The sequence below is a fragment of the Falco punctatus genome, assembly GCF_963210335.1.
Source record: "Falco punctatus genome assembly, chromosome: 4".
In the NCBI taxonomy this organism is placed as follows: Eukaryota; Metazoa; Chordata; class Aves; order Falconiformes; family Falconidae; genus Falco; species Falco punctatus.
In genome coordinates, this window is record NC_137583.1 from 7,815,995 (window position 1) to 7,838,761 (window position 22,767).

General features: G+C 62.5%; 3 protein-coding genes across 4 annotated transcripts; all 3 read right to left on the bottom strand.

Annotated features, from left to right (window-relative positions):
* Positions 1 to 915: 915 nt before the first annotated feature.
* On the bottom strand, positions 916 to 14,255 carry SEMA3G (semaphorin 3G). The gene is made up of 16 exons (XM_080384459.1): positions 12,761 to 14,255; positions 8,649 to 8,809; positions 7,597 to 7,659; positions 5,851 to 5,970; positions 5,101 to 5,191; positions 4,875 to 4,991; positions 4,480 to 4,622; positions 4,286 to 4,400; positions 4,109 to 4,178; positions 3,749 to 3,893; positions 3,235 to 3,466; positions 3,024 to 3,115; positions 2,722 to 2,763; positions 2,310 to 2,535; positions 1,864 to 2,003; positions 916 to 1,763 (listed from the first exon to the last, which is right to left on the bottom strand). Exons 1-16 carry the CDS (start codon positions 12,846 to 12,848, stop codon positions 1,299 to 1,301), a joined length of 2,310 nt encoding a protein of 769 aa, XP_080240585.1. The 5' UTR covers positions 12,849 to 14,255; the 3' UTR covers positions 916 to 1,298.
* Positions 14,256 to 14,358: 103 nt separating this feature from the next.
* Positions 14,359 to 20,797, bottom strand: LOC308062674 (aminoacylase-1-like; the record flags this gene model as incomplete). 2 transcript variants are annotated; one of them, XM_080384480.1, is made up of 15 exons in its annotated part: positions 14,359 to 15,000; positions 15,141 to 15,201; positions 15,480 to 15,559; positions 15,652 to 15,720; positions 15,803 to 15,947; positions 16,144 to 16,193; positions 16,276 to 16,349; positions 16,459 to 16,515; positions 16,761 to 16,850; positions 17,103 to 17,179; positions 17,364 to 17,458; positions 17,577 to 17,681; positions 18,230 to 18,294; positions 18,922 to 19,054; positions 20,504 to 20,797. In XM_080384480.1, 15 exons carry the CDS (start codon positions 20,795 to 20,797, stop codon positions 14,836 to 14,838), a joined length of 1,560 nt encoding a protein of 519 aa, XP_080240606.1. In that variant the 3' UTR covers positions 14,359 to 14,835. The 2 variants fall into 2 exon arrangements, with proteins under 2 accessions (XP_080240606.1, XP_080240607.1); XM_080384481.1 differs by having other exon boundaries at positions 20,377 to 20,513.
* On the bottom strand, positions 20,786 to 22,512 carry ABHD14A (abhydrolase domain containing 14A; the record flags this gene model as incomplete). The annotated part of the gene is made up of 4 exons (XM_080384495.1): positions 20,786 to 21,156; positions 21,439 to 21,671; positions 22,022 to 22,137; positions 22,265 to 22,512. 4 exons carry the CDS (start codon positions 22,510 to 22,512, stop codon positions 20,974 to 20,976), a joined length of 780 nt encoding a protein of 259 aa, XP_080240621.1. The 3' UTR covers positions 20,786 to 20,973.
* Positions 22,513 to 22,767: the final 255 nt, after the last annotated feature.

The following is a 22,767-nucleotide window of genomic DNA, read 5'->3' on the forward strand; positions in this document are numbered from 1 at the left end:
TACTCTGCAGCTGCAGCACAAACACACACATGCGCACACACAGAGGGAGGAGCGATGATATCATGACCTGGCTTTGCATGAGCTATTTAGGGGAGTTAATTATTATTATTATTATTTTTCTTTTCCGTCCCTCCGCCTCTGAACAATGCCTGTCCCAGCAGGGCTGTGGTTCACACCATTGTGTGGGGCAGCCCTGCCTCAGGAAGGGGGAGATCTTTATCACCCCGGGCTGACCAGGCGAGGCGAGTGAGCTCATGTTGGGCAAGGAAAGCAAGGGAGCATCTTGCTGGCAGCCTGGGACAGTGCCGGCAGCCTGTGGGTGCTCTCCATGCACCTACCCTGTCAGCCGCTGCATTTGGGGGAGTCCCTGGGTACTGGTTTACCTCCACCAGCCACCATCAAGCCCACCGAAACCATCCTTGTCCCCCACAGTCCTGCAGGGCCACCAACCACCAGAAACCAGCGCAGCCCCCCAAGACTGTGCTGGGGCCACCCTTCTTCTGCATGTCCCCATCCCCTCTGGCACCCAGGCACAGTGACGGCAGTGGTATCAGTGCCTCTCCCTTGTTTACCCAGGAATGGGTCTAAAGTGCTGGCAGCCATTTGCTTTTCTCCCTGACCCTGCCCAACCCTAAACAGTCTGTCTGGGGGTGGGGGTCGGAGGGGGGGGGGGGGAGGAACTGCACCCAGACACAGGCTGGCACTGCTGAGTGTGCCCTATGCCGCAGGGAAGGTTGGAAGGAGCCCCGTCCCCCAGGGTATGCCCTGGATGGTATGGCATGGCTGTGGCTCCCCAGGCACAGGGCTCATCCTGGGCACAGAGGCTTTTAGGGGGGATGCTGTTTTTCCCCCCTGTGAGAGTGGGCATCATCTTTCCCAGGCCCCGTGTTGCTATGGAAAGCCTGGAGCCATCAGCCACTCCCCACGGTGCCACACTCGGCCCCTTTATTTGCGGAGAAAGCCAGCCAGCAAGCTCCCTGGGGTGGTGGTACAGCAGTGGCACTGCACGTGCCAAGCCCCAGCCTGCCCCAGGGACCATGGCCCCACACCTGGCACAGCACCCAGCAAGAGCAAGGGGGGCCCAAGGCATCCCACCACACTGCCCATTTTGGAGGTGGCCCTGTGGCCACTGAAGGTGACAGGGACCCGCCCAGGAGCTGGCCCTGGCATCCCATCCACCACAGCTGGGGGGACTGGGCTGCAAGCCACCCGCCACAGCAGGAGGTCCCCAGGGCTGCCAGCAGCACGGGGAGCTGGTCCTCACCCACAGCCACCCCACGTCCATTACACAGCCCTCTCTAGGTGGACACTGCTTGCCGGGGCACACGGTTCCTCTCGCCGTGGGGTTTGGCTGTCTGTCCCTTCTTGCCCATGTCCACACCAGCCAGGGCATGCTTGGACTGGGCCAGCTTGCTCTTGCGGTGGTGAGGGCGGCTGCCACACCAGAGGCGAGTGCAGTACTCCTCCACCCGCCGCAGGTTTTGGGAGCTGATGAGGTGCATGATGTCCTTGAACCAGGTTTTGGGAGCCTGTGGTGCCAGCTGGGGCTCGGGGCAAGGCAGGCGCGGGGGGTCATCCCCCCACTCCCGGCGGAAGGTGTGTGCCAGCTGCTTGCTGGCAATCACCTCCAAGGCTGTCTTGGCCACCGTCTGGGTGAAGCCATGCTCCAGTGTTTTGCAGTAGTAGACACCGGCATCGTGCCGGTGCAGCTTGCGGAAGAGCAGCCCTTGCTCCGTCTGCAGGATCCGCTCGTCCATCTTCACCTGTTGGCCACCACGAGGTTGGGGGGGTGGTCCAGGTCTGGCCCCATATCCCTCCCGTGTCCTCACAAGGGGAGCAAGGCAGGTGCAGGGGAAACCTCACCTCATCCCGCTGCTCGTCAGGGGGCCTCTGGACAAACCACTGCACAGTGGCCTGCGGGGACCTGGGCACGCACTCCAGGAAGGTGCTGTTGTCCTCCGCCCCATAAAGCACCTTCTCCTCAACGCTCTCAAAATCGTCCACTGAGGTGAAGACAGACATGGGCTCACAGGAGGGGCAGAGCCAGGCTCCCACGTGCCTGGGTGTCAGCTCCCCTGGGCCACTGAGTGTCTTCAGTCCCTTTCTCCCGCCCTCCCTGGGGACAGACCCAGGTGGAACACCCACCTTCTCTCAGGGCACCCCTTGGTCTACAGGATGGGGAGACGAGGGTGCCCCAGCCCACCTGGGATGGTCGCAAGCCCCTCTGTATGCTGAGGGCTGCGGATGCCAGGACATCTTGGGGCACCTGGACAAGCCCCTCAGCCCTGTGTGCCCCCCTAGTCTCTCACCGGTCAGGTTCTGGTCCAGGCACTGGTGCACAGGGTTACTGTGGCGGACATCCTGGCGGCGGTAGCGGCGCTTGCCCGAGGGCTGGTAGCGGGTGCAGGCGGTGCCGTCCCAGGTGCAGTAGGGATCCCTGGCCAGGCAGCACTCAGCACAAGCCGTACCGTAGGTCTCACACTGGTGCAGCCGTACCTGGGCCACCCCCAGGCTGGAGCCCACGTAGAGCATTTGCTGGGGGAACGGCACCAAGATGGTGATGCTGGCAGCCCCCACAGGCACAGTGCCCAGGGTCCCCAGCTGGGACCCACCCAGGGCAAGCACCATGTGGGCTTTGAGAGTTGTTGGTGACAACAGCTCAGTCCCTCCTGGTCACCTGCCCTGTCCCCAGCCTCGTGGCCAAGGCACGTCTGTACTCACACGCTTGACGGAGATCTCCATCTGGGTGATGGGCACAGGCACCTGCAGGGGAGGAGAGCAGATGTGAGGCTGGCAAAAACCTCTCCATGGAGAGCCTGGCTCATTCAGAGCCACCAGGGCTTTGAAGGGGCACCAGGAATGTTTTTGGGGAGGGTGAACACAACCAACCTCTCCCCTCACAGCCCTGAGACCTGCCAGTGCCCAACAGTATGGTGACAGCCCCAATCCTCCATCCCCATGCGTCCCCAACCTGAGCTCATCCCACTGCACTCCTCCTGTGCAAGTAGGGTAGCAAACAGCACCTTAAAAACCTGCAGCTCTTCCAGGACGACTTCCTCAGTCATGGCTGAGCTTGTCTTCTGCAGGACCACCACCTTCAGCACTGAGCCAGTGTCTGTGGGGAGGAGGAGGAGGATGGAGGTGTGAGCACCCTGATATCGCACACCCCAGCTGCGTGCCCACCAGTAGCCCCAGCACCGGGGCTCTTTCCTGCACGCCCCTCCTGCTGCTCACCTGTCCCAAGGAAGAGGACGTCGTGCTGCCCATCCTCAGCTTCCACTCGGTCCACCACAAGCTGGCGCAGGCGGTAGGGCAGGTTGGTCTTCACTAGGAGGGGTCGGCGGTGCCGGGGGTACACGGGCTTGAACATGAGGGGGTGAGCACGGGCAAAGTGCAGCACCTCATCAGGGAAGTCCTTGGTGGTGCCATACTGCCGCCGGGGCTGGTTGGTGGTCTTGCTGGGACACTGTGGGAACGAGAGGGGACAAGCTCAGCCCAGCCACCCCAGCACCCATCCCTCTTTTCTTCCTCCATCCTGCTGCAGAGCTGGTTTGGATCCCTCCCCACCTTCCAATCTGGGATCCATCTTCTCCACCTCTTTGACAGACCTCGGTCCCCAGCTGTCCTGGGGTGGATCCCATAGGGAGCCCATGCCAGCAGGTGAGAAGATGGAGGATCGGCCTCACCACCACCCCCAAAGATTAATCGGAGGAGCAGAGGGCATCCAGAGCTCCAGGGAGTCACTCACCACACCAGGCCGTGGGTAGGGCACCCTGCCCTCGTAGGCACCCCACCGGTGGTGGGGGCTCTCCCGGTGGGCAAAGGGCCCGTTGAAGACCTCCCGGATGTCAGCCATGCGGTACACACAGATGGCAGAGCCCTGGAAGACATGGCTGAAAGGGCACATTGAATGGGGTGAGCAGACCCATGCTCTGCACTGGTGGCATCAGTGCGGGACATGGGAGCACCAACATCTCCACACACATACGGACAAGGGCAGAGTTGGTGGAGGCTGGGGAGCAGCCAGTCAGCCACGTGGTGATGGTGACGGGGCAGGTCACGCGCAGCTGCAGCTGGACGTCCCCAGAGGCTGAAGCTGACCACCCACCTGATGGTGCTGAAGAGGGCATAGATCTCTGGGCTCTTCCCATCCTTCGTCCTCAGCAAGAAGACATCCTCTAGGGATGGAACCATTAGGTTTCTCCTGGATCTCAGGGGCTTCCCGAAGCCGCTGACTAAGCAACCAGCCCTGGTTCGCTCCCCAGTTCCATGCACCACCCCTTACCTAGCTCATCAAAGTAGGTGTCGATGCCACCGGGGCCAGGGACAGAGCACACCAGCCGGGCTTTGTTGAAGGTACTCCACTTGTTGACCAGCACCCTCTGGCCACCAGCATCATTCTGCAGGGACAGGTAGCATCAGGGGCACCATTGTGACTTGGTACATCCCTGTCCCCCACGGTCCCCACCAGCATCTTACCACGCAGACCCGCACCACCCGGCTGACGATGGTGTGTTCCTTGCTGTCTGCCTCCACCACCTTCTCCGTGAAGAAGAAATAGGCTTTGTCGTTGTCCCGGTCATCGTTATCTGGGATCAAGTGGGCTGCCACAAATTTGGGGTCTACAAGGAAGAGCCAGCCATGTCAGGTGGGTCAAGAGGGCATGGAAACCACCTCTGGACCCCCACACCATGCTGGGGCTGGATGCTGGCCAGGAGGACCCCCAGATCTTGCTGCCCCAGTGCCCTTCCCTGTTTGTACCTGGCATGGGGGATGCTGACCCATGGCCAGCAGATGCCCTGGCCACCACAGGGCTCACGGTCCCTGACATTAGCCCAGCTGGAGGGGATGGAGAGGCAGAGGGGAGCCCATACCGTTGAGTAAGCTCTGGTCCACCTCAGTGCGCAAGGCGGAACGGGTCCCCATGCTGCGGAAGATGCCGGGATCACGGCCCAAGAAATCTGCGGTGAGGCCGGTGTACAGCTCCCCACCTGGCAAAACCACCCCACCACGGGGCTGAGAGCCAGTCCCGGCTGGCACAGGGACCATCCCTGGTCCCTGCACCCCAAAGGTTCTCAGTTCCCAAGGAAGACAACCTACCGATAACAGTGCTGGCAAAAGTGCAGCTGGGCTCATGCGGGCACCTTCCCCGGCCGGTCTCCACGCTGGCAGGGTCCAGGCTGAAGGTGTGCTGGGCAAGGGGGAGCAGGCAGGTGAGCCCTGAGCTGTGGCGGGGCCGTGCCTGGGCATGCAGGGGCTGGGGCTGGTCCCTGCCCCGCTTGCAGGCACCTTGCTGCAGGCATCCACAGCCCCAGCGCTCCCGAAGGGACCACCTGGAAGTGGCAGCCGTGCTTTTTGAGGCAAGTCGGATCCTATGAGGATGCGAAGCAGCCAGGGGGACCAGCCAGCCCCACCATTTGTCTGTCAGCCTGGCCGGAGGCATTGTGGTACGGGCAGGGTCCTGCTGCCTGCACAGTGCCGGGCTGCGAGCAGGGGGCCCTGCCTTTCCATCCCAGCCAACCTGATTTATGAGCAGCGAGCTGGGAGGGGGGGAAACACCACCCATGCTGCAGCCCCTGGCAGGACACCAGCCCCAGGGGACATGTCTAGAAAGGCAATGCCAGGCCAGAAAGGTGGGGGAGCTGGGAAGGGGGTAGTGCAAGGGCAAAGGGGCAACAGGGAGCTGGTTCCTGATACCCCCTAGTACTCAGCGTGAGGCAAACACCACATTCAGCATCCCCATGCAGTCCTGAAGCCCCCCAGAAGGGAAGCAGATGATGGCTATCTACCTCCCAGGGGTGTCCCACCAGGGACGCTCAGGATGGGCACGCCACTGTGGTGCTGACCTACCTCACCACGGTACCCCACGTAGACAAAGGCGCAGACGGGGTGGAAGGCGCCCGTCCCACAGGCCAGCAAGTGTGTCCGGTTGTAGGGGTGCAGCACGCGGACATAGTTGGCGCAGTCAGTCTGGGGGAACAGCGGAGGAGGGGAAGGTCACAGGGGGCTTGGTGGTGCTTCACCCAGCCCCACCTCCTCGCCTCTGCCTGGGGCCCTACAGTGATGGGTGAGCCCCAGCCCTGGCTCCCTGGGATGCACCCAGGCTCTCTGCCTTCACCCCAGTGCCAGGGGTGCGAGATGGCATCTTGCACCCACCAACAGGGCTTGCATAGGCTTCATCTGGACTGCACAAGGAAAGGGCTTTTTACTGGTCCTCCTGCCACAGAGAGCATCCTGGGGAAACCACGCGTGATCCAGCCATCACCTGGGCATCTCCTGCCCACAGGCACCCGTGCACTCACCCCATCACACAGCCCGTGCCAGCCAGGGGAGCAAGGTCACCTGCTTAGCAAGCTCCCAATGTGACTGGGACACAACACATTGTCCACAATTGGGACACAAAACAATGGGCTCCTACACCCAGCCCCGAACACCTGAGGATCCTTCTCTTCCCGGCGCCCAGGACGTGACCAGAGGCAGGGACGTCCTTCCCCATTGTGTTCCTGCTTGCCGGGGATGAAACAAAAGAAGGAAATGTGGGAGACAGACGGATACCCACAGGCATCCTCAGCTGCCTCCAGGACAGCCCTGATTGCTACTGTCTGGGATTGTCCCCTTCTACCAGGAACAAGTAGCAATGACGCCCTTGGGGCCACAGACCTGCCACCTCAGACCTTGCGCGGTCTCTCCTGGCAGTTCCCGCTGGAAAAGGGCTCCCATCCTTCTCCTGCTCAGGCACCACCACCGTTAGCTCAGCAGCTTGCCCTGGCCAGCGCCAGCCCTGCCTGTCCCCCCATCGTCCCCCTTCGGTGGGATGCGAGGCCCCTCGTCTGCTGGGAACACCACCACCGAGCTGCCCCGGGGGTTCCCAGCCTCCCTGCTGTTTATTTTCCCTTTGCAAAGAGCCTCTAAAATAGCAAGTTGAAAAAAAATATACGTTCAAGAAAAATAAGAAATCGAGCCTGCCCTGGCTTAGATCTGTCGGTGAGAGCTTGTAAAATAAACACACAGAGCGGGACGGGGCTCCCGGGAGCAATTTGTCTGGGCCAGGGGAGCCTCAGGGACTTTTCCCCACCACAGTCCTCTTTCCTATAGGGGCAGGAGGGATGCAAAGAGGGGTGAGGTTTAGGGAGTGAGGTCACTGAACCTGAGCAAGTTACAGATTTCCCACCATCAGGGACGGCCAGGACGGGTCAGACCACATTGCTGGGGACTGGAGCACAGCACAGGGCTCTTGGTGCCTCTGAGCTCAGGTCTTGGAGCCCAGATACCCCGGCCCACTTTGTGTAGCCACGTTTGGGGCACACTGGCCACTGCTCTGTGGCCGTGGGGCTGAGCAGAGCCCCCGAGACAGCATATCCAGAGCCCAGAGCAAACGTGCCAAATGGCCAGGCTTGGTCACCAGCTCCCTGCCTCAGTTTCCCTCATGCACCAGGATGGTCCCTTGCTCTGCCCCAGCATTAACTGGCCTGTGAGCCCCACAGGTCCATCCCCGGCAGGACGACACAGCACAGCCCTGGCAGGGGGGGAGCCGGCTAGCACCAGGACACAAGGGGACCCCCCCAGCTCGGGGCAGAGCACGCATTGGGAACTCACCCCTGGGTCCTTCCCCTTCCGAAAGCATTCCTCAGTCTGCCCAGGGAGGGGTGGCCAGTAGATCTGAAACACAAAGGACCTGTTGGAGCAGGGAGGGGGGACAGCAAGGACCCAGCCCTGCAAATACACAACCTCAGGCTGCCAATGGCATGGGGACAGAGAGAGGGACAGAGAGAGGGAACAGCTCCCCAGAGCTCACCCAGCCCAGGGGTCTCAGGGCAGGACCCTTCCTCCTGGGGAGAAGCACCCTGGCAGTCGCAGCCTGCAGCCGGGCTGGGTGTGGGCGCTCACACTGGGGATGGCCAGAGCTGGCCTGGAAGGGGGTGGACTTGTGCGTGGCCCGTGGAAAGGGTGCTGGGGGACAGCAGGGAGTGGTGGAGCCCAGGTCTCCTGCAGCCTTCGGCAGCTCTCGGACCAAGGGCAGCTTGGGTACACAAGCCCTTGACCCCATTGCGGTGACCCAGCACACCAAGGGGCACTCCATTTCCTTCTCCACTTTCTTCAGCTAGAAACAGCCCAGAGCCATGTTTAAAAAAGCAAGAAGTTGAAATGGAGAGGGTGAAGGAGGAGGGGAGCCACTACCCAGCATTGTTGCTCTGGTCCATCACCTCTCCCACTGAGGAGCCCGGAGAGGTCTGAAGTCTTTGCTAGCTGAGCCCTGGCACAGCTCACTGCAATGATGGATGCTTTTAGCTCCTTGTCTCTGCAGGCTTTCAGCTGTATATTTGGCCTGTGAAGGGGATGCCCAGATGAGGATGGGCAGCACCCGCTCTCCCAATGGCAGCTTTTTAGGAGAATGGGGTTTGAGACCCTGCTCAGAACCCAGAGAGCACCAGCGGGCTGCACCGCTGATCTCCTAGGCTGCCAGCCACAACTACCTGGCTTCCAGGCACCACAGCCAGCCCACCCTTGCCAGGCGGTACAAGTTTCAGGGTGACTTCGCCTGGTTTGGTTGGGCAATGTCCACTCAGAGGGGCATAGGGTGCACAGGGGGCCAGGGTGGGGTCGGAGACCCCAGGGTGCTGAGCCGGACTCAGCTCACCCCAGCTCACCTCCTTGGGGTCTGCGCTGGCCCTGTCCAGGAGCAGGGAGTAGAGCACATCCTTCCCCCCGATGAAGAGCCGGTCACGGTACTCATCCAGGTAGAGGGAGCGGAAGCCCAGGAAGCCTCGGTGGCCAAAGAAGAGGGTGGAGCGGTTGGTGCTCAAAAGCTCTGTCAGGGAGGGAAGGAAGGGTCAGGACCAGCCATCCCAGCCTCAGAGACTCACTGCTCACCTCAAATGTCCCCTCCCAGCCGCAGCCACAAGTGCTTGCCTTGAGCCTGGGGGATGTCCTGCTCCCCGGTGGTCCCCACAACATCCCTCCATCTGCCATGCATGCTGGGGCCTCCAGCACACCCAGCTCACAGCCCGCCCTGCTGGGACAGCACAGCCCTGGGGCCCCAAGCTTCACCCAGCACAAGGACAGGAGGGAAAAATGATGGATAACACCCCACAGCTAAATGCCCTCTCACACCCCTGGGAGCGCCCCCCCCCTCCCCCCCACCTGGGGGCCAAGCTGTCAGAGGGGGCTGCAGCAAAGGGGCATCACAGCCAGGAAAACCAGAGAGGGGCAACACAACTGCAGGTGCCATGCAGGCTTCCAGCTCCCAAACACCCTTCACACAAGGATCCTTAGACCCCTACGCTGGTGGCAGCACCAAGGGGTCCTGGCTGTTTCAAGGGGTGACCAGATGACTGTGATGGGCTCAGAGGCAGGAGGGTCCCTCCGAGCTGCTGTTCTGAGTATCATGGAGCTGTCCTTGGGCCACCAGAAAAGCTGCCCCCAGCCACCGTGAACAGCAGCATCCATCTTCATCCCACCCTGGAGGTGTGGGCATCCAGGCCTCCCCCTGCCCAAGGTGCTGCTCTCCTGCCCAGCCAAAGACAAAGCTGCAGAGCCAGCAGGCAGCAGGGTCTCAGGCAAGTTTGCCACCAGCAAGGTTTGGTTTATCCACTCCAGACTCCTCCTGTGGCCATGCCACAGCACGCTGGGGTGCACGAGAGCCTGGCAAAGGCTGTGCCATGCTGTCAGCCCCAGGCTGGGCTCGCACGGAGCTTGGGAGGGTGGTGAGAGCAGACACGGGGTGGGCAAAAAGCAGGTCCTTCCCCCTCCCTGGTGCCAGTCAGGGACACAATAGCAGGCACCCAGCCAGCGCCATGGGGAAATGGGCACACAAAGCCCGCCGCCGCCACCACCAGACCTCACTGTCGGGGAGGCTTCCTCCCCACCATGGCATGAAGGTGGCACCTGGGGAAAGGCAGTGGCATGGGGATGCTGTGTCCCTGGGATGGATGTCACATCCTAAAGCAACAGGGTCTGATGGTCAAAGTTCCCAAAGCAGGTCCAAGCCTGAATCCTGTGAGGTGCCAAGGGGACCCTTGTGGTGATGACAATGCAGAGGCAGTGGTGTGATGGATTCTGAGCGGGAAATAACTTTCAGGGACAGCAAGCTGAAATCCCCAGCATGGTGGGCCCACCCAGCTGCTGCCGAGGGAGAGGGCAAGAGGGAGCAGCTCAGCTTCACCAGCCTCTGAAACCCCATCCCAGCGGCTGCCCCGACACCAGGCCAGGCGCCCCAAGCGCCACAACCGCCAGATGGAGGGGGAGGAGGACAAAGCGCCATTGATGAATGCAGCGGTGTCCCCAAACACCCTCCACTGGGGAAGGCTGCCAGCTGCCACTTCTGACCCCAGGGAAACCCCCAGCCTAAGCATCCCCCACACATGTCCCTGTGAGAGGGGAAGTTGGCACTGGGACAAGCCCAGCTTCCAGCAGCCCAGGACAATGGGGTGCCAAGCTCTGCTCTTGCTGGGGGTACATTTGTCACCCCTAATGAGAAGGTGGCCAATGGCACAATGCCACCATCCTGGTGGGGAATGCCTCTTCTGGGACCTGCAAGGGAGACACATCCACCCCATCACACACAGCTCCCTTCCCCACCAAGTCGCTCAAAGGCAGTTCCAACACCCTAACTGGTAATACAGGCAGCATGGAGGGATACAGTTCCACCAGCTCCATCCTCACTGGGAAGACCCCTGTGCCTGCAAGCAGAGCTAGCACCAGGCACCAAGGGTCCTTCCACCCCATCTTTCCAGGGGGTACCCTCTTTCCCATGACCTCCCAGCATCTCCAGTCCTCCCATATTGCCAGGCCCAGCCCAGGAAAATGCTGTTGTCTCCTTCTATTCTTGCCCAGGAATATTTCCCCAGCTCAGAATAACATTGCCAAAGTTGTCAGGCTCCTTTTATTGTTTCAGGTGAAGCTTCCCCTTCTCCCCCAGCTCCGGCAAATTCCTCTTGCACCTCAGGTTACACCAGCTCTGGGTGCCTTCCCCTTCCCTGGCTTCATCTCCCCAGGGAGCAGCAATCTGCCATGCCCCATCCATCCCCAGGACCCCTTTACTCCAGGGTGTGGGTCTCATAGGAGCCATCCTCCAGATGGAGGGGTCCTTCAGGTGGGACAGCGGAGAGCTTGGAGGGCACCGGGCTGTGCTGTAATGCTCCCAGTCCACGTAGCAGCAAAATGCTCTTTCGCCTCTCAACACAAGCCACTGCTGGAAGCCAAAGCAAAAGGAAAAGAGTGGCTTGAAGTGAGAAGGAGAGCTGGGGACACGGCCACCCCTGCACCCATGGCACAGCACATTCTCCTATCACCCTTCCAAACATCAACCCATCACCAGAGCCACCAGCCATGCACAGCCCAGACCAGCAAGCTAAGCACAAGCAGCTTCAGTTCACCCCAGTTTTCATTTCAGAGGTTTCTAATGGCTTTAATTGAAATTTCAATTTTCTTCTTTTTCCCCCTGGGGAGAAGGCGGTGGCAGAATTTGTTTCATGGGAAATTTCTGTTTCTGTTTCCAATTTGGAAGAGGAACAGAATAATCAGCTTAAGAAGGGGGAAAAAAAAAAAAGCTTCAAAAGGTTGCTCACACCCTGTGGGAGCCTGAGGAGCTCATGTGGCCCCGGGGAGCCCCTCGCACCTGGGGGATGGCACAGCCAGGCTGTGCTGCAGGGGATCAGAACCTGAGCCCTGTGACCAAGCTCTGCTGGGACCCCAAACCTCCCAGCCCCACTGCCAAGCGCAGCCCCAGGACAGCAGAACCCACCACGGGGCAGAGCCATGAGCCATCCTAGGCGCCTGCTGCCTCCCAAGGAAAGTGGGGCCACCGCATGCCTCAGTTTCCCCTTTTCAACAGAGAGGGAACCCCTGTGGCTGTCCACTCTGCCCAGGACAGAGCCAGGGACGCAGCCAGCCATGCCCCCAGGCCAGGGGACCCCCAGCCCGGGCAGCACAAGGGCAGCCAGCAGCTTTCCCCTGGCACAGGGACCTGCTCCACAGCTCCCAGGGCTCCCTGAGGGCTGGGCTGCCCCAGTCCTTTCCCCTCTTTGGGAAGGGGAAGATCTGCATTATGCCATTTATTTTATTTTACTCTTTTTTAGAGCAGGTTCATTGCTTTTAGGCCAGATGGAGGAAATCAGGGCGCTCCGGGCTCCTCTGTCAAGTTTGGCTGGCAGTAGCCTGTGGATTAAGCTGGCAGAGGAGGGCATGCAGCGGGCCAGCGCAGGATCACAGGAGTTTTAATTAAAACCAAGCGCTCCCAGCGCAGCACCCCGAGGGCCCCCCAGCATCCCAACACGGCGGGGGTCAGAGGGTGCCCGTGCTCAGCAGCACCCTGGGACCTGCCGGGCAGCCCACCCAGCCGTGGGCCCAGTGCCGAGCACCCACGGGGGGTGATGCCCACCCACGCACCGCAGCACCCACCCGAGCCCCAGGGCGTGCCGGTGCCAGACCAGCGCTGTGCCTCAGTTTCCCCCCACTCCACGTGGGAGACCATCCCTCGTGGGAAGCGGCGGGGCTGGCGCGGAGCCCGGCGGCGCATCCCCTCGCCCCAGCACCCGGCTCCCCCCTTCCTCCACCTCCTCCTCCTCCTCGGGGGCCCCCACGTCCCGCGTGCGGAACGGGACCGCGCCGAGCAGCCACCCGCCGAGACCCCAGACCACACCGAGCCCTAGCGCAAGGTGCCCCCCCCCAGCCCTCCCCATAAACCCGCATTTGGGGCGCAGCGCCCACAGCCGAGGCCCCCCAAGCCCCCCCCGCAGCAGGTGCCCCCGGCCCGGCTCACCGCGGTAGGTCAGGCGGAGCCGGGGCAGGCTGCGCCCCGCCGCCAGCAGCGCAGACCCCAGCCAGCACACCGCCACCGCCGACCGCATCCCGCCGCTCCCGGGGCTGCCGGTGGCACCCAGCTTTTATGGGGCCGCCATCCGACCGCCCCCGGCCCGCCCCGGCCCGCCCCCGCCACCCCCCCATCCCCCGGGGCGGCAGGGATGCGCGGGGGGTGCCGTGCGGGGCGCAACAGCCTCAGCCCCCGGGGGCAGCGCCCAGAGCTCACACACCCCTAAATCGTCACCTGCCACCAGCGGTTTAGGCTTTGCCGCAGCCCCCTCCCGCAAAGAAGTAACCCTGCCGGCCTCTCCGGCTCATCCCTGAGGATGGCTCATCCCTGGAGGCTGGGGAGCAAGGGGGGAAGCTGGGGTTCCCCAGCCTTGCCTTCCTGGAGGGGTAGGACACGGCACATTGGGCTGTCCCCCATGAAGGATGCTCAGCGTGGGGCGATCACCAGCAAGCACCTGGCTCTCATCTCAGCAGCCGGGCAAGCTGGGGACACCAGGCCAGTTGGAGAAGGGGGCTGAGCAGGATCAAGGGGAGCACGGGGTGCTACATGTAGCTTTGGTGCACCTACAGGGCAGGGCGGCAGGGGGGATGCACCACTGTTTGCCGAAAAGGTGCCTGCTCACCTGCACCCTGAGCAGGGACCCTGGCCAGCAAGCAGGACCCCATGGTACCCAACACACCACTCCTAGGCCACCCTCTCCCGGGGCCACAGGGTCAGGGGACATGGCCATATGAGACATCAGAGATTCCACACAAAATTTTCTGGGGAGCCTTGGCATGGAGGCAGGCATCCCTCCCGTCCAAAAGCCTTGGATTTCACCGTGCTGGGTGGAGGAGAAGGATGTGGGAGCTGATGGCTTCTGCAGCACCCCATCGCCACCGGCCTCATCCCTTCTCCCAGCCTGGCACGGGGGCAGCCTCATTAAGCCCAGCCCCCAGAGGGCTGCAGCATCTTTATTAATTAAAACAGAAGGCAGGAGGATAGGGGGGGCCTGGCTCACCCCCAACCTTTTTTTAGTGGAGCAGCCCTACAACTTCCCCCCCCCCGGCCAGGGTAAAACCACCCCAGTTTGGCTCAGTGAGCCCTCAGCTGGCTCTTGCCGTGGTTTCCCCGGGGAACGGTGTGGCTCTGAGACAGATCCAGCACCCCTGGGTGCTGGGAGCCACGCGGGGTGGGGTAAAAGCAAGGAGGAGATGCAGCCCGGGGCAGCTCTGGTAGATCAGGTCGGCTGCCTGCTCAGACCCGCACGCTGCCTGCCCAGGCCTGGGGGTCTGGGGGAGCGGCACTATGGCAGGACCTGGTGGGAGCAGGATGAATCCCAGCACCGCCAGCTGCTCTAGCCCCGAGGCTGATCTGGAGCGGAGGCTCCTGAGGAGCAGTCCCACAGCCTGCCTGGGCAGGATCGGCCCACAGCACCATCCCCCAACCCAACAAACCCAGGGGAGCAGGGAGCACCCCAGCAGACGCCACCACATTGAGGAAATCCGTGGCGCCTGGGCTCCCCAAGACCCCACAGGCAGCGCCACAGACAGACAGACAGACCCCTCTGCTGGCCATGCTTACCAAGGAGATTTATTGACTTGCACAGGGAGGACAGGTGGCACCGGCCCCAGCTCCCCTGGCAAACGGGCAGGGAGGCAGGATGAGGCGCAGGCAGGCAGAGCAGGGTACCAGTCAGCCCCTTACCCCACAGCCAGAGCAGCTGGAGGTGGCACAGGGACAGGGGGAGGCACCACCAGCACCAGGAAAGGCAGGAGGCACCCAGGCACAAGGCTCTGCTGGCACCCGGGCAAGGGGGACACAACCCCCAGGGGTGCAGCTGGGACCCAGATTTCGAGGGCACAGCCAGGACACTGGGCACAGGCATCACCATCGGGCAAGCCCTGAGCACTGCCAACATGGCATGATGCCATCTGTGTCCCAGGCACACTGGCAGGCATTTGCTGTGCTAACCCCCTGATCCCTTTTTCAAGTCTTGTGTCCTGCTGCTTGGCTCGGCCCCATCCTGCCCCTCGCCAGGGCGCTCAGCCCTCAGCAGGCAGTGGGGGCACCGATGCCAGGGCAGCCAGGAGATGGGCATAGATGTCGATGCCCCGCAGGAAGACTTGCTCATTGAGGAATTCGTTGTGGTCATGGAGAAGCACTGGGGTGCGGTTCATGGGTGAGAAGCCAATAGCGGGGTGTCCTGCCTGGGGATGGTGGGGTACAGGGTGAGGCCAGGGATGGGATGGGCACCACATGCCCCGTTTTTCCTGGGCATGGCTCTTGTTTGGGGCTGCAGGTCTCACCCCGGGTGGGGGACCCACAGGCAGGCTGGCAGGGCACTCACCGCTCGGATGTAGCGGCTGTCGGTGGCAGCTGGGAAGATCTCAAGCTTGAGCTGCAGCTTCCTGACAAGCGAGACCTTGCATCAGCATGGGCATGGGGGCAGCCGGCTCCCCTGTCCCCCTGCCACCCCACAGGCAAAGAGCCCACACCAGGAAGGTCCCTCAGTCCCGCAGGACACGCAATCCCATCCCTTTCGGAGGGACGCAGGGAAATGCCTTGGCACAGCACAGGACAACCCCTCCCAACGCCTGCCATGACCCCAGAGACCCCCGGGGACCACCTGCCTCCCACCAGAGGATGTCCCCACCATGGTCCCGCCCTTCCTGGGGACACTACTCACATGTCCCTGCAGACCCCGCTGAAAGCTTTCCACCACGGGTCTGACTCCTCAGTGGAGGTGACGTGTTGGTCCATGCATTTCTGATGGAGGGAGAGGGCAGGTGAGGGGCAGGGGGTGGGCATGTGGCAGGGGAGGGACAGGCACGATGTGCCAGGTGGCTGAGACCCCTCACCTGGTGAAACTCATAGGTGACACCGTCCCCAGCACCCCGACACCATGCAGCCACCTGCTCCTCAAAGGCCTGAGGCAGAGATCAGAGGAGAAGTGTGAGCGGGGTACCCCCCAACCCGCTCCCTCCCAGGTGGGGCCAGCATGGCACGCACCTTCAGGTCCACGGTGGGTGGGATGCGGATGTCGAAGCTGGCTGCCATCTCAGAGGGCACCACGTTGAAAGAGACGCCCCCCTCCAGCATGGTCAGGTTGAGTGAGGTGACATCCCCTAGGGTCAGGCTTGAGTCGGACTTGAGCCTCGGGGGACGCAAGGGAGAGTCAACCTCCACCACCCAGGGAGGAGGAGGAGTGCTCCCCCACCCCACCAGTACCCCCAAATGTGGAAACTGAGGCATGGAGCGGCAGCGCCGGATCAGAGCCTGGCTCGGGATCCCAAAGACCCCCTCCACGGACTGAACTGAAGCCACAGCCATTCCCGCTGCCTGTCTCCTACCTCTGCTTCTCGCTCTCCCTGAAGGCCAGGAAGGAGTTGATGACTTTGTGCTGGGGAAGGAAGGGCAGTGGGTGAGGACCAGTCCTGCAGGCAGCCCCAGGGCAGGCAGCAGAGGGCTGCACCTTCTCTTACCATCTTCTCAGCCGCTGTGTTGCTGATGAAGCGGGACCCATGCCCGGGGCTACCCATGCACTTCACTTTTATCCCTGTGGCAGCAGGGGAAGAAGGAGGCATTGAGCAGAAAGCCCAGGGCAGTATCAGTGCCCCAGCGCCCAGCAGAGCCAGGGACAGGGTGCCACGCGTGCGGTTACTTACACCATGGGCTCTTCTCGCCATAGAAGACACTGTAGGTGTCAGACGGGCTGGCCAGACCTGCAGCAGGCACAGACAGGGGGTCAGCAGGGCACAGAAGTGCCATGGCATGCCCCCTTCTACTCTGCCCTGGCAGCATTTCCCCTCCAAGCTGGCACCGTGTGGGTCACTGCCCGGGAAAAGGAGCCCCCAGGGGGGTCTCTGGAAGCTGTGCTGGGTGCCAGTGCCCAGGGGACAATGCCAACAGGCAGAAGGGTGCATGCCAAGAGGAGACACGTCCCCATGGCAGCCCTGCTACCACTCACCCTCGTCCAGGGCAAAGCCCACGTTGAGTGCTCTGAACTCGGGGCGCTGCACGAACATCTCCATGCCTTTGTGTCCACCCACCTCCTCATCTGTGGGGGAGAGGCTGGTGTGGAGGAAGGAACTGGGGCATCCCCCAGCCCACCTTTCATGCCAGCCTGGGTGCTGCCAGCACACCCGATGTCTTTGGACAGGGAAACCCCTCCAGCCTTGACCTAGGTTGGCTCAAAATCTGGAGAGACTGGCAGGAGGGTGCCCAGCTGCCACGCTGTGGGGAACTTCAGAGCATCACCCAGCTGCCAGCCCCTCCTGTTCCCCTGAGAGGTGACACCCTGGGGACTCACCAGGCACAAAGGTGAGGTGGATGGTGCGGGCAAAACACTTTCCCTCTGCCTTCAGCCTCCGGATGGCCTCAAGGTATCTGTGGGGAGAAGGTGGTGCCTGGTCATCATGGAGGAGAGGGGCTGGTGTGCTCTGAGACACCCCAGGCAGGGTCAAGGGGTAGCACCTTCAGCCCCAGAGACTCTGGGGATGGCAGCATCCTGTCGTGCATCATTCAGAGGCACCCCCACCACCGTGCCCACCGTGCAAAGCCCTCCACTCACTGGATGGAGACACACTTCATGTCCTGTGCACCCCGGGCATAGATGTTGCCTTGCAAGTCCTTAACAGCCTCAAAGGGTGGGTAGGTCCAGTGTTCCTGTGGGGAAGAGTGGCTGTGATGGCATAGGGGCACAGCAGGCACCAGCTCCCATTCCCCTGCCACCCACCCCATCCTGCCCACCACGCCTGTTCCACCCCTTGCCCTGTCCCAGCACCTCAAAGACAGGCACGACGTCGGTGTGGGAGTTGAGGAGGATGGAGCGCAGGTGGGGCTTTGTGCCTTGCCACGTCAGGATCAGCACCACGCGGCCCTGGCACACCTGTGGGGCAAGGGCAGGATGTCACCAAGGTCGAGGCTGAGGGGCTGGGACTGGCAGGCTGCAGCCAAAAAGCATCAGACTGGGAAAAGTTTCTTGATGCCACCCAGCAGGTCACCCCTTTCTCTGCTGGGAGAGGGCAGGCAGCAGGAGCAGGCATGCCTGCACTCCCCCAAAGCTAGACGGAGCCTGGACAAAGGCACGAGACCTGGCTGCAATTCAGACGGAGGAGGGGAGACAAACCCAGCGTCTTCCCCGGGTGCCCGGGGACACCCTGGGACAGCTGGTGCCCAGCAGGAAGGATGTCCCCAGCCAACACGACCCTGCCAGGTCCCCAGCTAATCATAGCACGGGCGGCTGCAAAGGTCAGCAGGGACTAGCCGGAATACAGGCTTAAGGAAGGGCTCAGGTCAGCAAAGGATTACAGGCAGAGGGGATTCACTCCTACCCAGCTCCAGGGTGGCAGGCAGGGGAACAGCCCAGTCACTAAGGACCTGGCACAGATGGGTGGATGGATGGACAGACTGGGGGCTGCTCCTCGCCTCACTCACCTCCACTTTCTGACAGGCCAAGCCCAAGTCGGTGCCAACACGCTCCAGAAACTGGACAGCCGCATCTGGGGAGGAGCAGGGATGCCCAGAGTTACGTCAGGATCTCCCACCCCTCACTACAACTCACAAGGCTCTCCGGGGCTCCCAGGCCAAGGAAAGAGGTGACCAGAGAGGGCAGGTGATGGAGGTCCTGGGCACAAGAGGTGGCTGGGAGTGGGGACAGGAGCAGCTTGTCACCATCCCTTTGGCGCAAGGACTAGGGGAACAGGAAAAAATAAGAATTGAAGGAGGCAAGTTCAGGGAGGACAGTCCTCCACAGAAGTTTCGGGAGCTTTCCACCAATAAAAAAATCTTGATGTACTCTAGTGGGAGGATGAAAATTTTAACAGAAGATCTGCACGGGGTTACCACAATCATCTGTCCCAGAGCCAGGGCAGCATGGAAACAAGGACCCTGAGGCACAGGGCTGGAGGAAGCAAACAGCAGCTCTGGGTGCAGTCAAGACATCCATGGATGTCCTCGCCCCGAACAAAGGCACCAGCAGAGATAAGGCACAAAGGTGTTCACTCCTTAACACCTCGATCAAAACAGCCCCAGCCCAGGACTTGGGCATCCGGGTCCAAAGACCAGAGCTTCAAAGCCACATTGCTGGATCCCTGCATGGCTCCCCGTCCATTTCCCCCCATCCTCACCATAGTCAGGTTTAGGGTGGACGGTGTCAATCCTCAGGTACTCCCGAAAAAGCGTAACTGAGGGATCCTCCGAGGCCCCGGTGCTCTTCCCGGGCTTCCCGGGTGCCATGTCAGGGACTGGGGCTGCAAAGCCCTGGGGGAAGAGCGGTGAGATGGTTAATCACCCACCGGCCCCTCCAAAGTCCATTGGCAAGCTTGGTCGTCACAGAAACCAAAGCAGGATGGGGCAAAGGTCTCCCAGTTATGAGTCCTGGGATGCTGCCACCACCAGAGAAATTCCCCCACCTGGGTGCAGGGGCAGGATGGGGTGTGCCCCCCATGCCATCCTTTCATTCTCCCCCCAAAAGCACATGTTTTCACCCCAGACGCAGTGCCAGGGCAAGCAATGGGGTGAGGGTGAGACCCACAGAAGGGCTAGCTGGGGCATAGGGGGCTAGCAGGGAGGAAAGGGGGGCAACGAGGCAAGGGAGGGGGTTATGGGGGGGAAGAAGGGTGTGTAGGGCAGGGGCACATGGTAGCTGGGGTTAGTCAGTGGTTAGAGGTCCAGCAGGATGCTAGGGGAGTGCAGGTGGGGAAAGAAGGGTGCTGATGTGAGGAGGTGCAGGTAAGGAAAGGGGGGCATGGCTTGCTTAGGGGGTACTGGAGAGGTACAAGGGTGGACACTGGGGGTGCAAGGAAATGGGGATGGTGAAGGGAGATTGAGCGCTTACAGAGGACGGGGGGGCTGGGGGACCTACAGGAGGGTGACAGGCTACTGGGTATTTGAGGGGTGCTGGGCAGCTGGAGGAGCAGGAGGATGTGGGGTGCTTAGGAGCACGTGGGGCTACAGCAGGAGGGGTTGAAGGGGAACACTGGGCAAGCTATGGGAGCAAGGGGTGCAGAGAGACTCTGAGGGGGGCACAAGGGGACTGTGGTTAGGGGTGCAGGGTACTGTGGCTAGGGGTGCAAACGGGCACAGGTGGGGTATAGGGGTACCTGGCTGAGGTGCAAGGGAGGGTGCACAGTGGGGTGTAGCGGTACTGCAGTTAGGGTCCCACGGTTAGTGGGGAGTGCAGCATACCATGGGTAGGGGTGCAGGTGTATTGGGGGGGGGGCAGGACACCATGTTTGGGAGTGCAGGGGTGTGCAGGGTACCGTGGTTAGGGGTGCAGGGTGCTGCATGGGTTAGGGTGCAGCGGTTGTGTTGTTGGGGTGCAGGGGAAGCACAGGCAAGAGGGCAGAGGGGTGCTGGATGCCATGGTTGGGGGTGCAGGGGGGTGCAAGACACCATGATTAGGGGTGCAAGGGGGTACGGGGGGCTTTCAGAGTACCGCGGTGAGGGGTGCAGAGGGGTGAAGAGTACCGTGGTAGGGGGGTGCAGGAGGGCAGATGAGGGGTGCAAGGGGTACCGCGGATGCAGGGTACCGTGGTTAAGGGTGCAAGGCAGTACGGGGTGGGGAGGGAGGTGCAGGGTACCTCGGGGTATATACCGCGAGGGGTGCGGGCTTGCGGGGGGACGAAGGCACCAGGGCAGCCCCCCACGGGCTGCCGGGCGCTGCAGGCCCGCCCCAGCTCCTCGGACCCCCGCCCGGCCCGGCCCTACCTCCGCGCTGCTGCCGCCGGCGCCTGCCCGGCCCGGCCCCGCTCGGCCCCGCTCCGCTCCGCCCCGCAGCCGGCAGCGGGCAGGAGGCGGGCGGGGGGCGGGCGGGGGAGGAGCGGGGCCGCGGGGTGGGCTGAAGGCGGGGGCAGGGAAGGGGGGGGGGGGGGGGCAGGAGGCAGGAGACAGGTAGGGGCCGGGCCGGGCACCCTCCTGCCCCACACTAGAGGCCGAGAGACGGGGCTGGAGCCCAGGGAGCCCCACGGCGCTTGGGGACACACGCAGAAACCAGAGCAGCATCAGTTTATTGGCCTCCTGACAGAGGAGGAACTGTCCTGCCAGACAAGGAACACCCTCAGTGTGTCCCCCCCAGCCACCCTGGGGACGCCCCAAAAAAGAACAGCACCTTTCACGCCAGCCGCCTGTGTGTCCCAGTCCCACAGGATGCCCCAGCCTCTGTCCTCGCTCGGCAGCGCTCACTTTAGCTGGTGCAGGAAGCCCAGCAGGGCCCGGTGGAAGTCGTCTGGCTTGTCCAGGTAGCAGGCATGGCCGGCATCAGGCACCACAGCCACACGGTGCCCAGGGAGCTGCCGGAGGCTCTGCAGGGCCTGGGGAGCCAGGATTGTGTCACGGTCACCATACAGGATCAGGGTGGGCGTCTTGGTAAGGGCAGAGAGAAAACCAGAGTGGTTATCAGAGGGGGAAATGGCCACCACACTCCTTTTGTGCTGTGCCCACCTCCATCCATCATCATGGGGGCTGCAAAGCTGAGGGAAGGCAGGTGTCAGCCCCGCCACGAGCTGAGGGGAGCAAAGGTCCCCCTCACTGCTCCCCTCGCTCACCCCAAAACAGGGCCACCCTCCATGCCACCTTACAATCAGCTAGCCTACAAGGTTTGCCAGTACCCAGGGATATCCCCAGAGCCCACCAACCCAACTCACCTGGACCCGCCGGTACTGCTCAGCAGTGTAGTCCTTGGTGCCCACGGGTGCAATGGGCACAAAGCCAGCCAGCCGGTCCCCCTGCGCCAGGAGGAAGGGTAGGGCAAAGCGGCCGCTCATGGAGGGGCTGACAAGAACAGGCCTCCGGATGCCCAGCTCCTGGAGGACATGGTCCAGGAAAGCCACCCGGTCCTGTGCTGTGGCCATCTCCGCCGGGGGTGAATCCCCATAGCCTAGGGCAGAGGGCATGGACTGGGTGTGGGGTAGGGGGAACTGTGCAGCCTGCAATGATCTCTCCCCCTGAGGCTCAGCTAGCTTGGCAGAAAATAGGCAACCAGTCAAGCCTCAGCAGTTGTACAGCCACAGCCGTGCACCAGCCAGACCAAGCCAACTCCAGCCCAAGCGTTTGGGTGGCCACGGAAGTCAATGCCCTGGGGCAAAGCCAAATCCCCATGGGGACCACCATTAGCTGTCTAAAGAGGTCCAGAGCCCTCCCTAAAGAGGTCCAGACCCCAGCAGTGGCTAAGGTGATGGACTGGAGCTGACCAGAGGGATCAACTTCAGGGCAATGCCGTGGTCCTACCAGGCAGATCTATTGCAACTGCACGGTAGCCTTCTCCGGCAAGCAGCGCCAGTGTGCCCAAGGCCTCCCACGTCTTGGAGGTGAATGCCTGGCCGTGCAGGAACAGGACATCGGGCCTGTGGTGGGGAAAACAGGTGGGAAGGGGTTCAGGGAAGACAGCATGCCTACAGTCATCCAGTGGCCACAAGGGCTAGGGAAGACCGACCACCTTCCTCTGCTACGGGAGCCAGCGGGCTGACCCACCTCCCGGGGCTGGCAGCGCCGCTGGCCTGGGGCCCTGCAGAAGCCTCCCTGTAGAAAACGGGGGGCTCTCCCGCAGCCATTCCGCTTCGTGCGGTGGTGTTGGCCACCCGCCGGCCCCGCTTCCCCTCCTCAGGCCGGGTACCCGCCAGGCGCCGCTCCTGCTGCGTGGCCGGCAGCAGCAGGTAGAGGAGGAAGGTGAGGAGCACCCCGAGGAGCAGCAGCCCCAGGCGGCCGCGGCCGACCGGCATCTCTGCTCCCCCTGGAGAAGGAAAATGGCAGCGAGGGGCTAGAAGCCCCAAACCCCACTGCTGCGGGGCAGGGTAGGCCTCAGACCGCGCTGCTCTCCTCTCTCCGGCCCGGCCCGCGTCTCCCACGCCCGGCGCTGGGAGCCCCACTCGGCTCCAGCCCCCCGAGCCCCCGCTGGCTCCGGCCGCCGCCCTCGCCGCCCCTCAGGCCCGGCCAGGACATGCAGCCCGCCCGGCACCGGCCCTCACGGCGCCGCG

Coding starts and splice junctions, on each gene's coding strand:
- SEMA3G (XM_080384459.1), bottom strand. CDS start 12,848: ATGCGGTCGGCGGTGGCGGTGTGCTGGCTGGGGTCTGCGCTGCTGGCG. Junction 4,401..4,479: donor GGGTGGTGCGGGTCTGCGTG/GTAAGATGCTGG, acceptor CTGTCCCTGCAG/AATGATGCTGGTGGCCAGAG. Junction 2,536..2,721: donor TGGAGATCTCCGTCAAGCGT/GTGAGTACAGAC, acceptor CCGTTCCCCCAG/CAAATGCTCTACGTGGGCTC.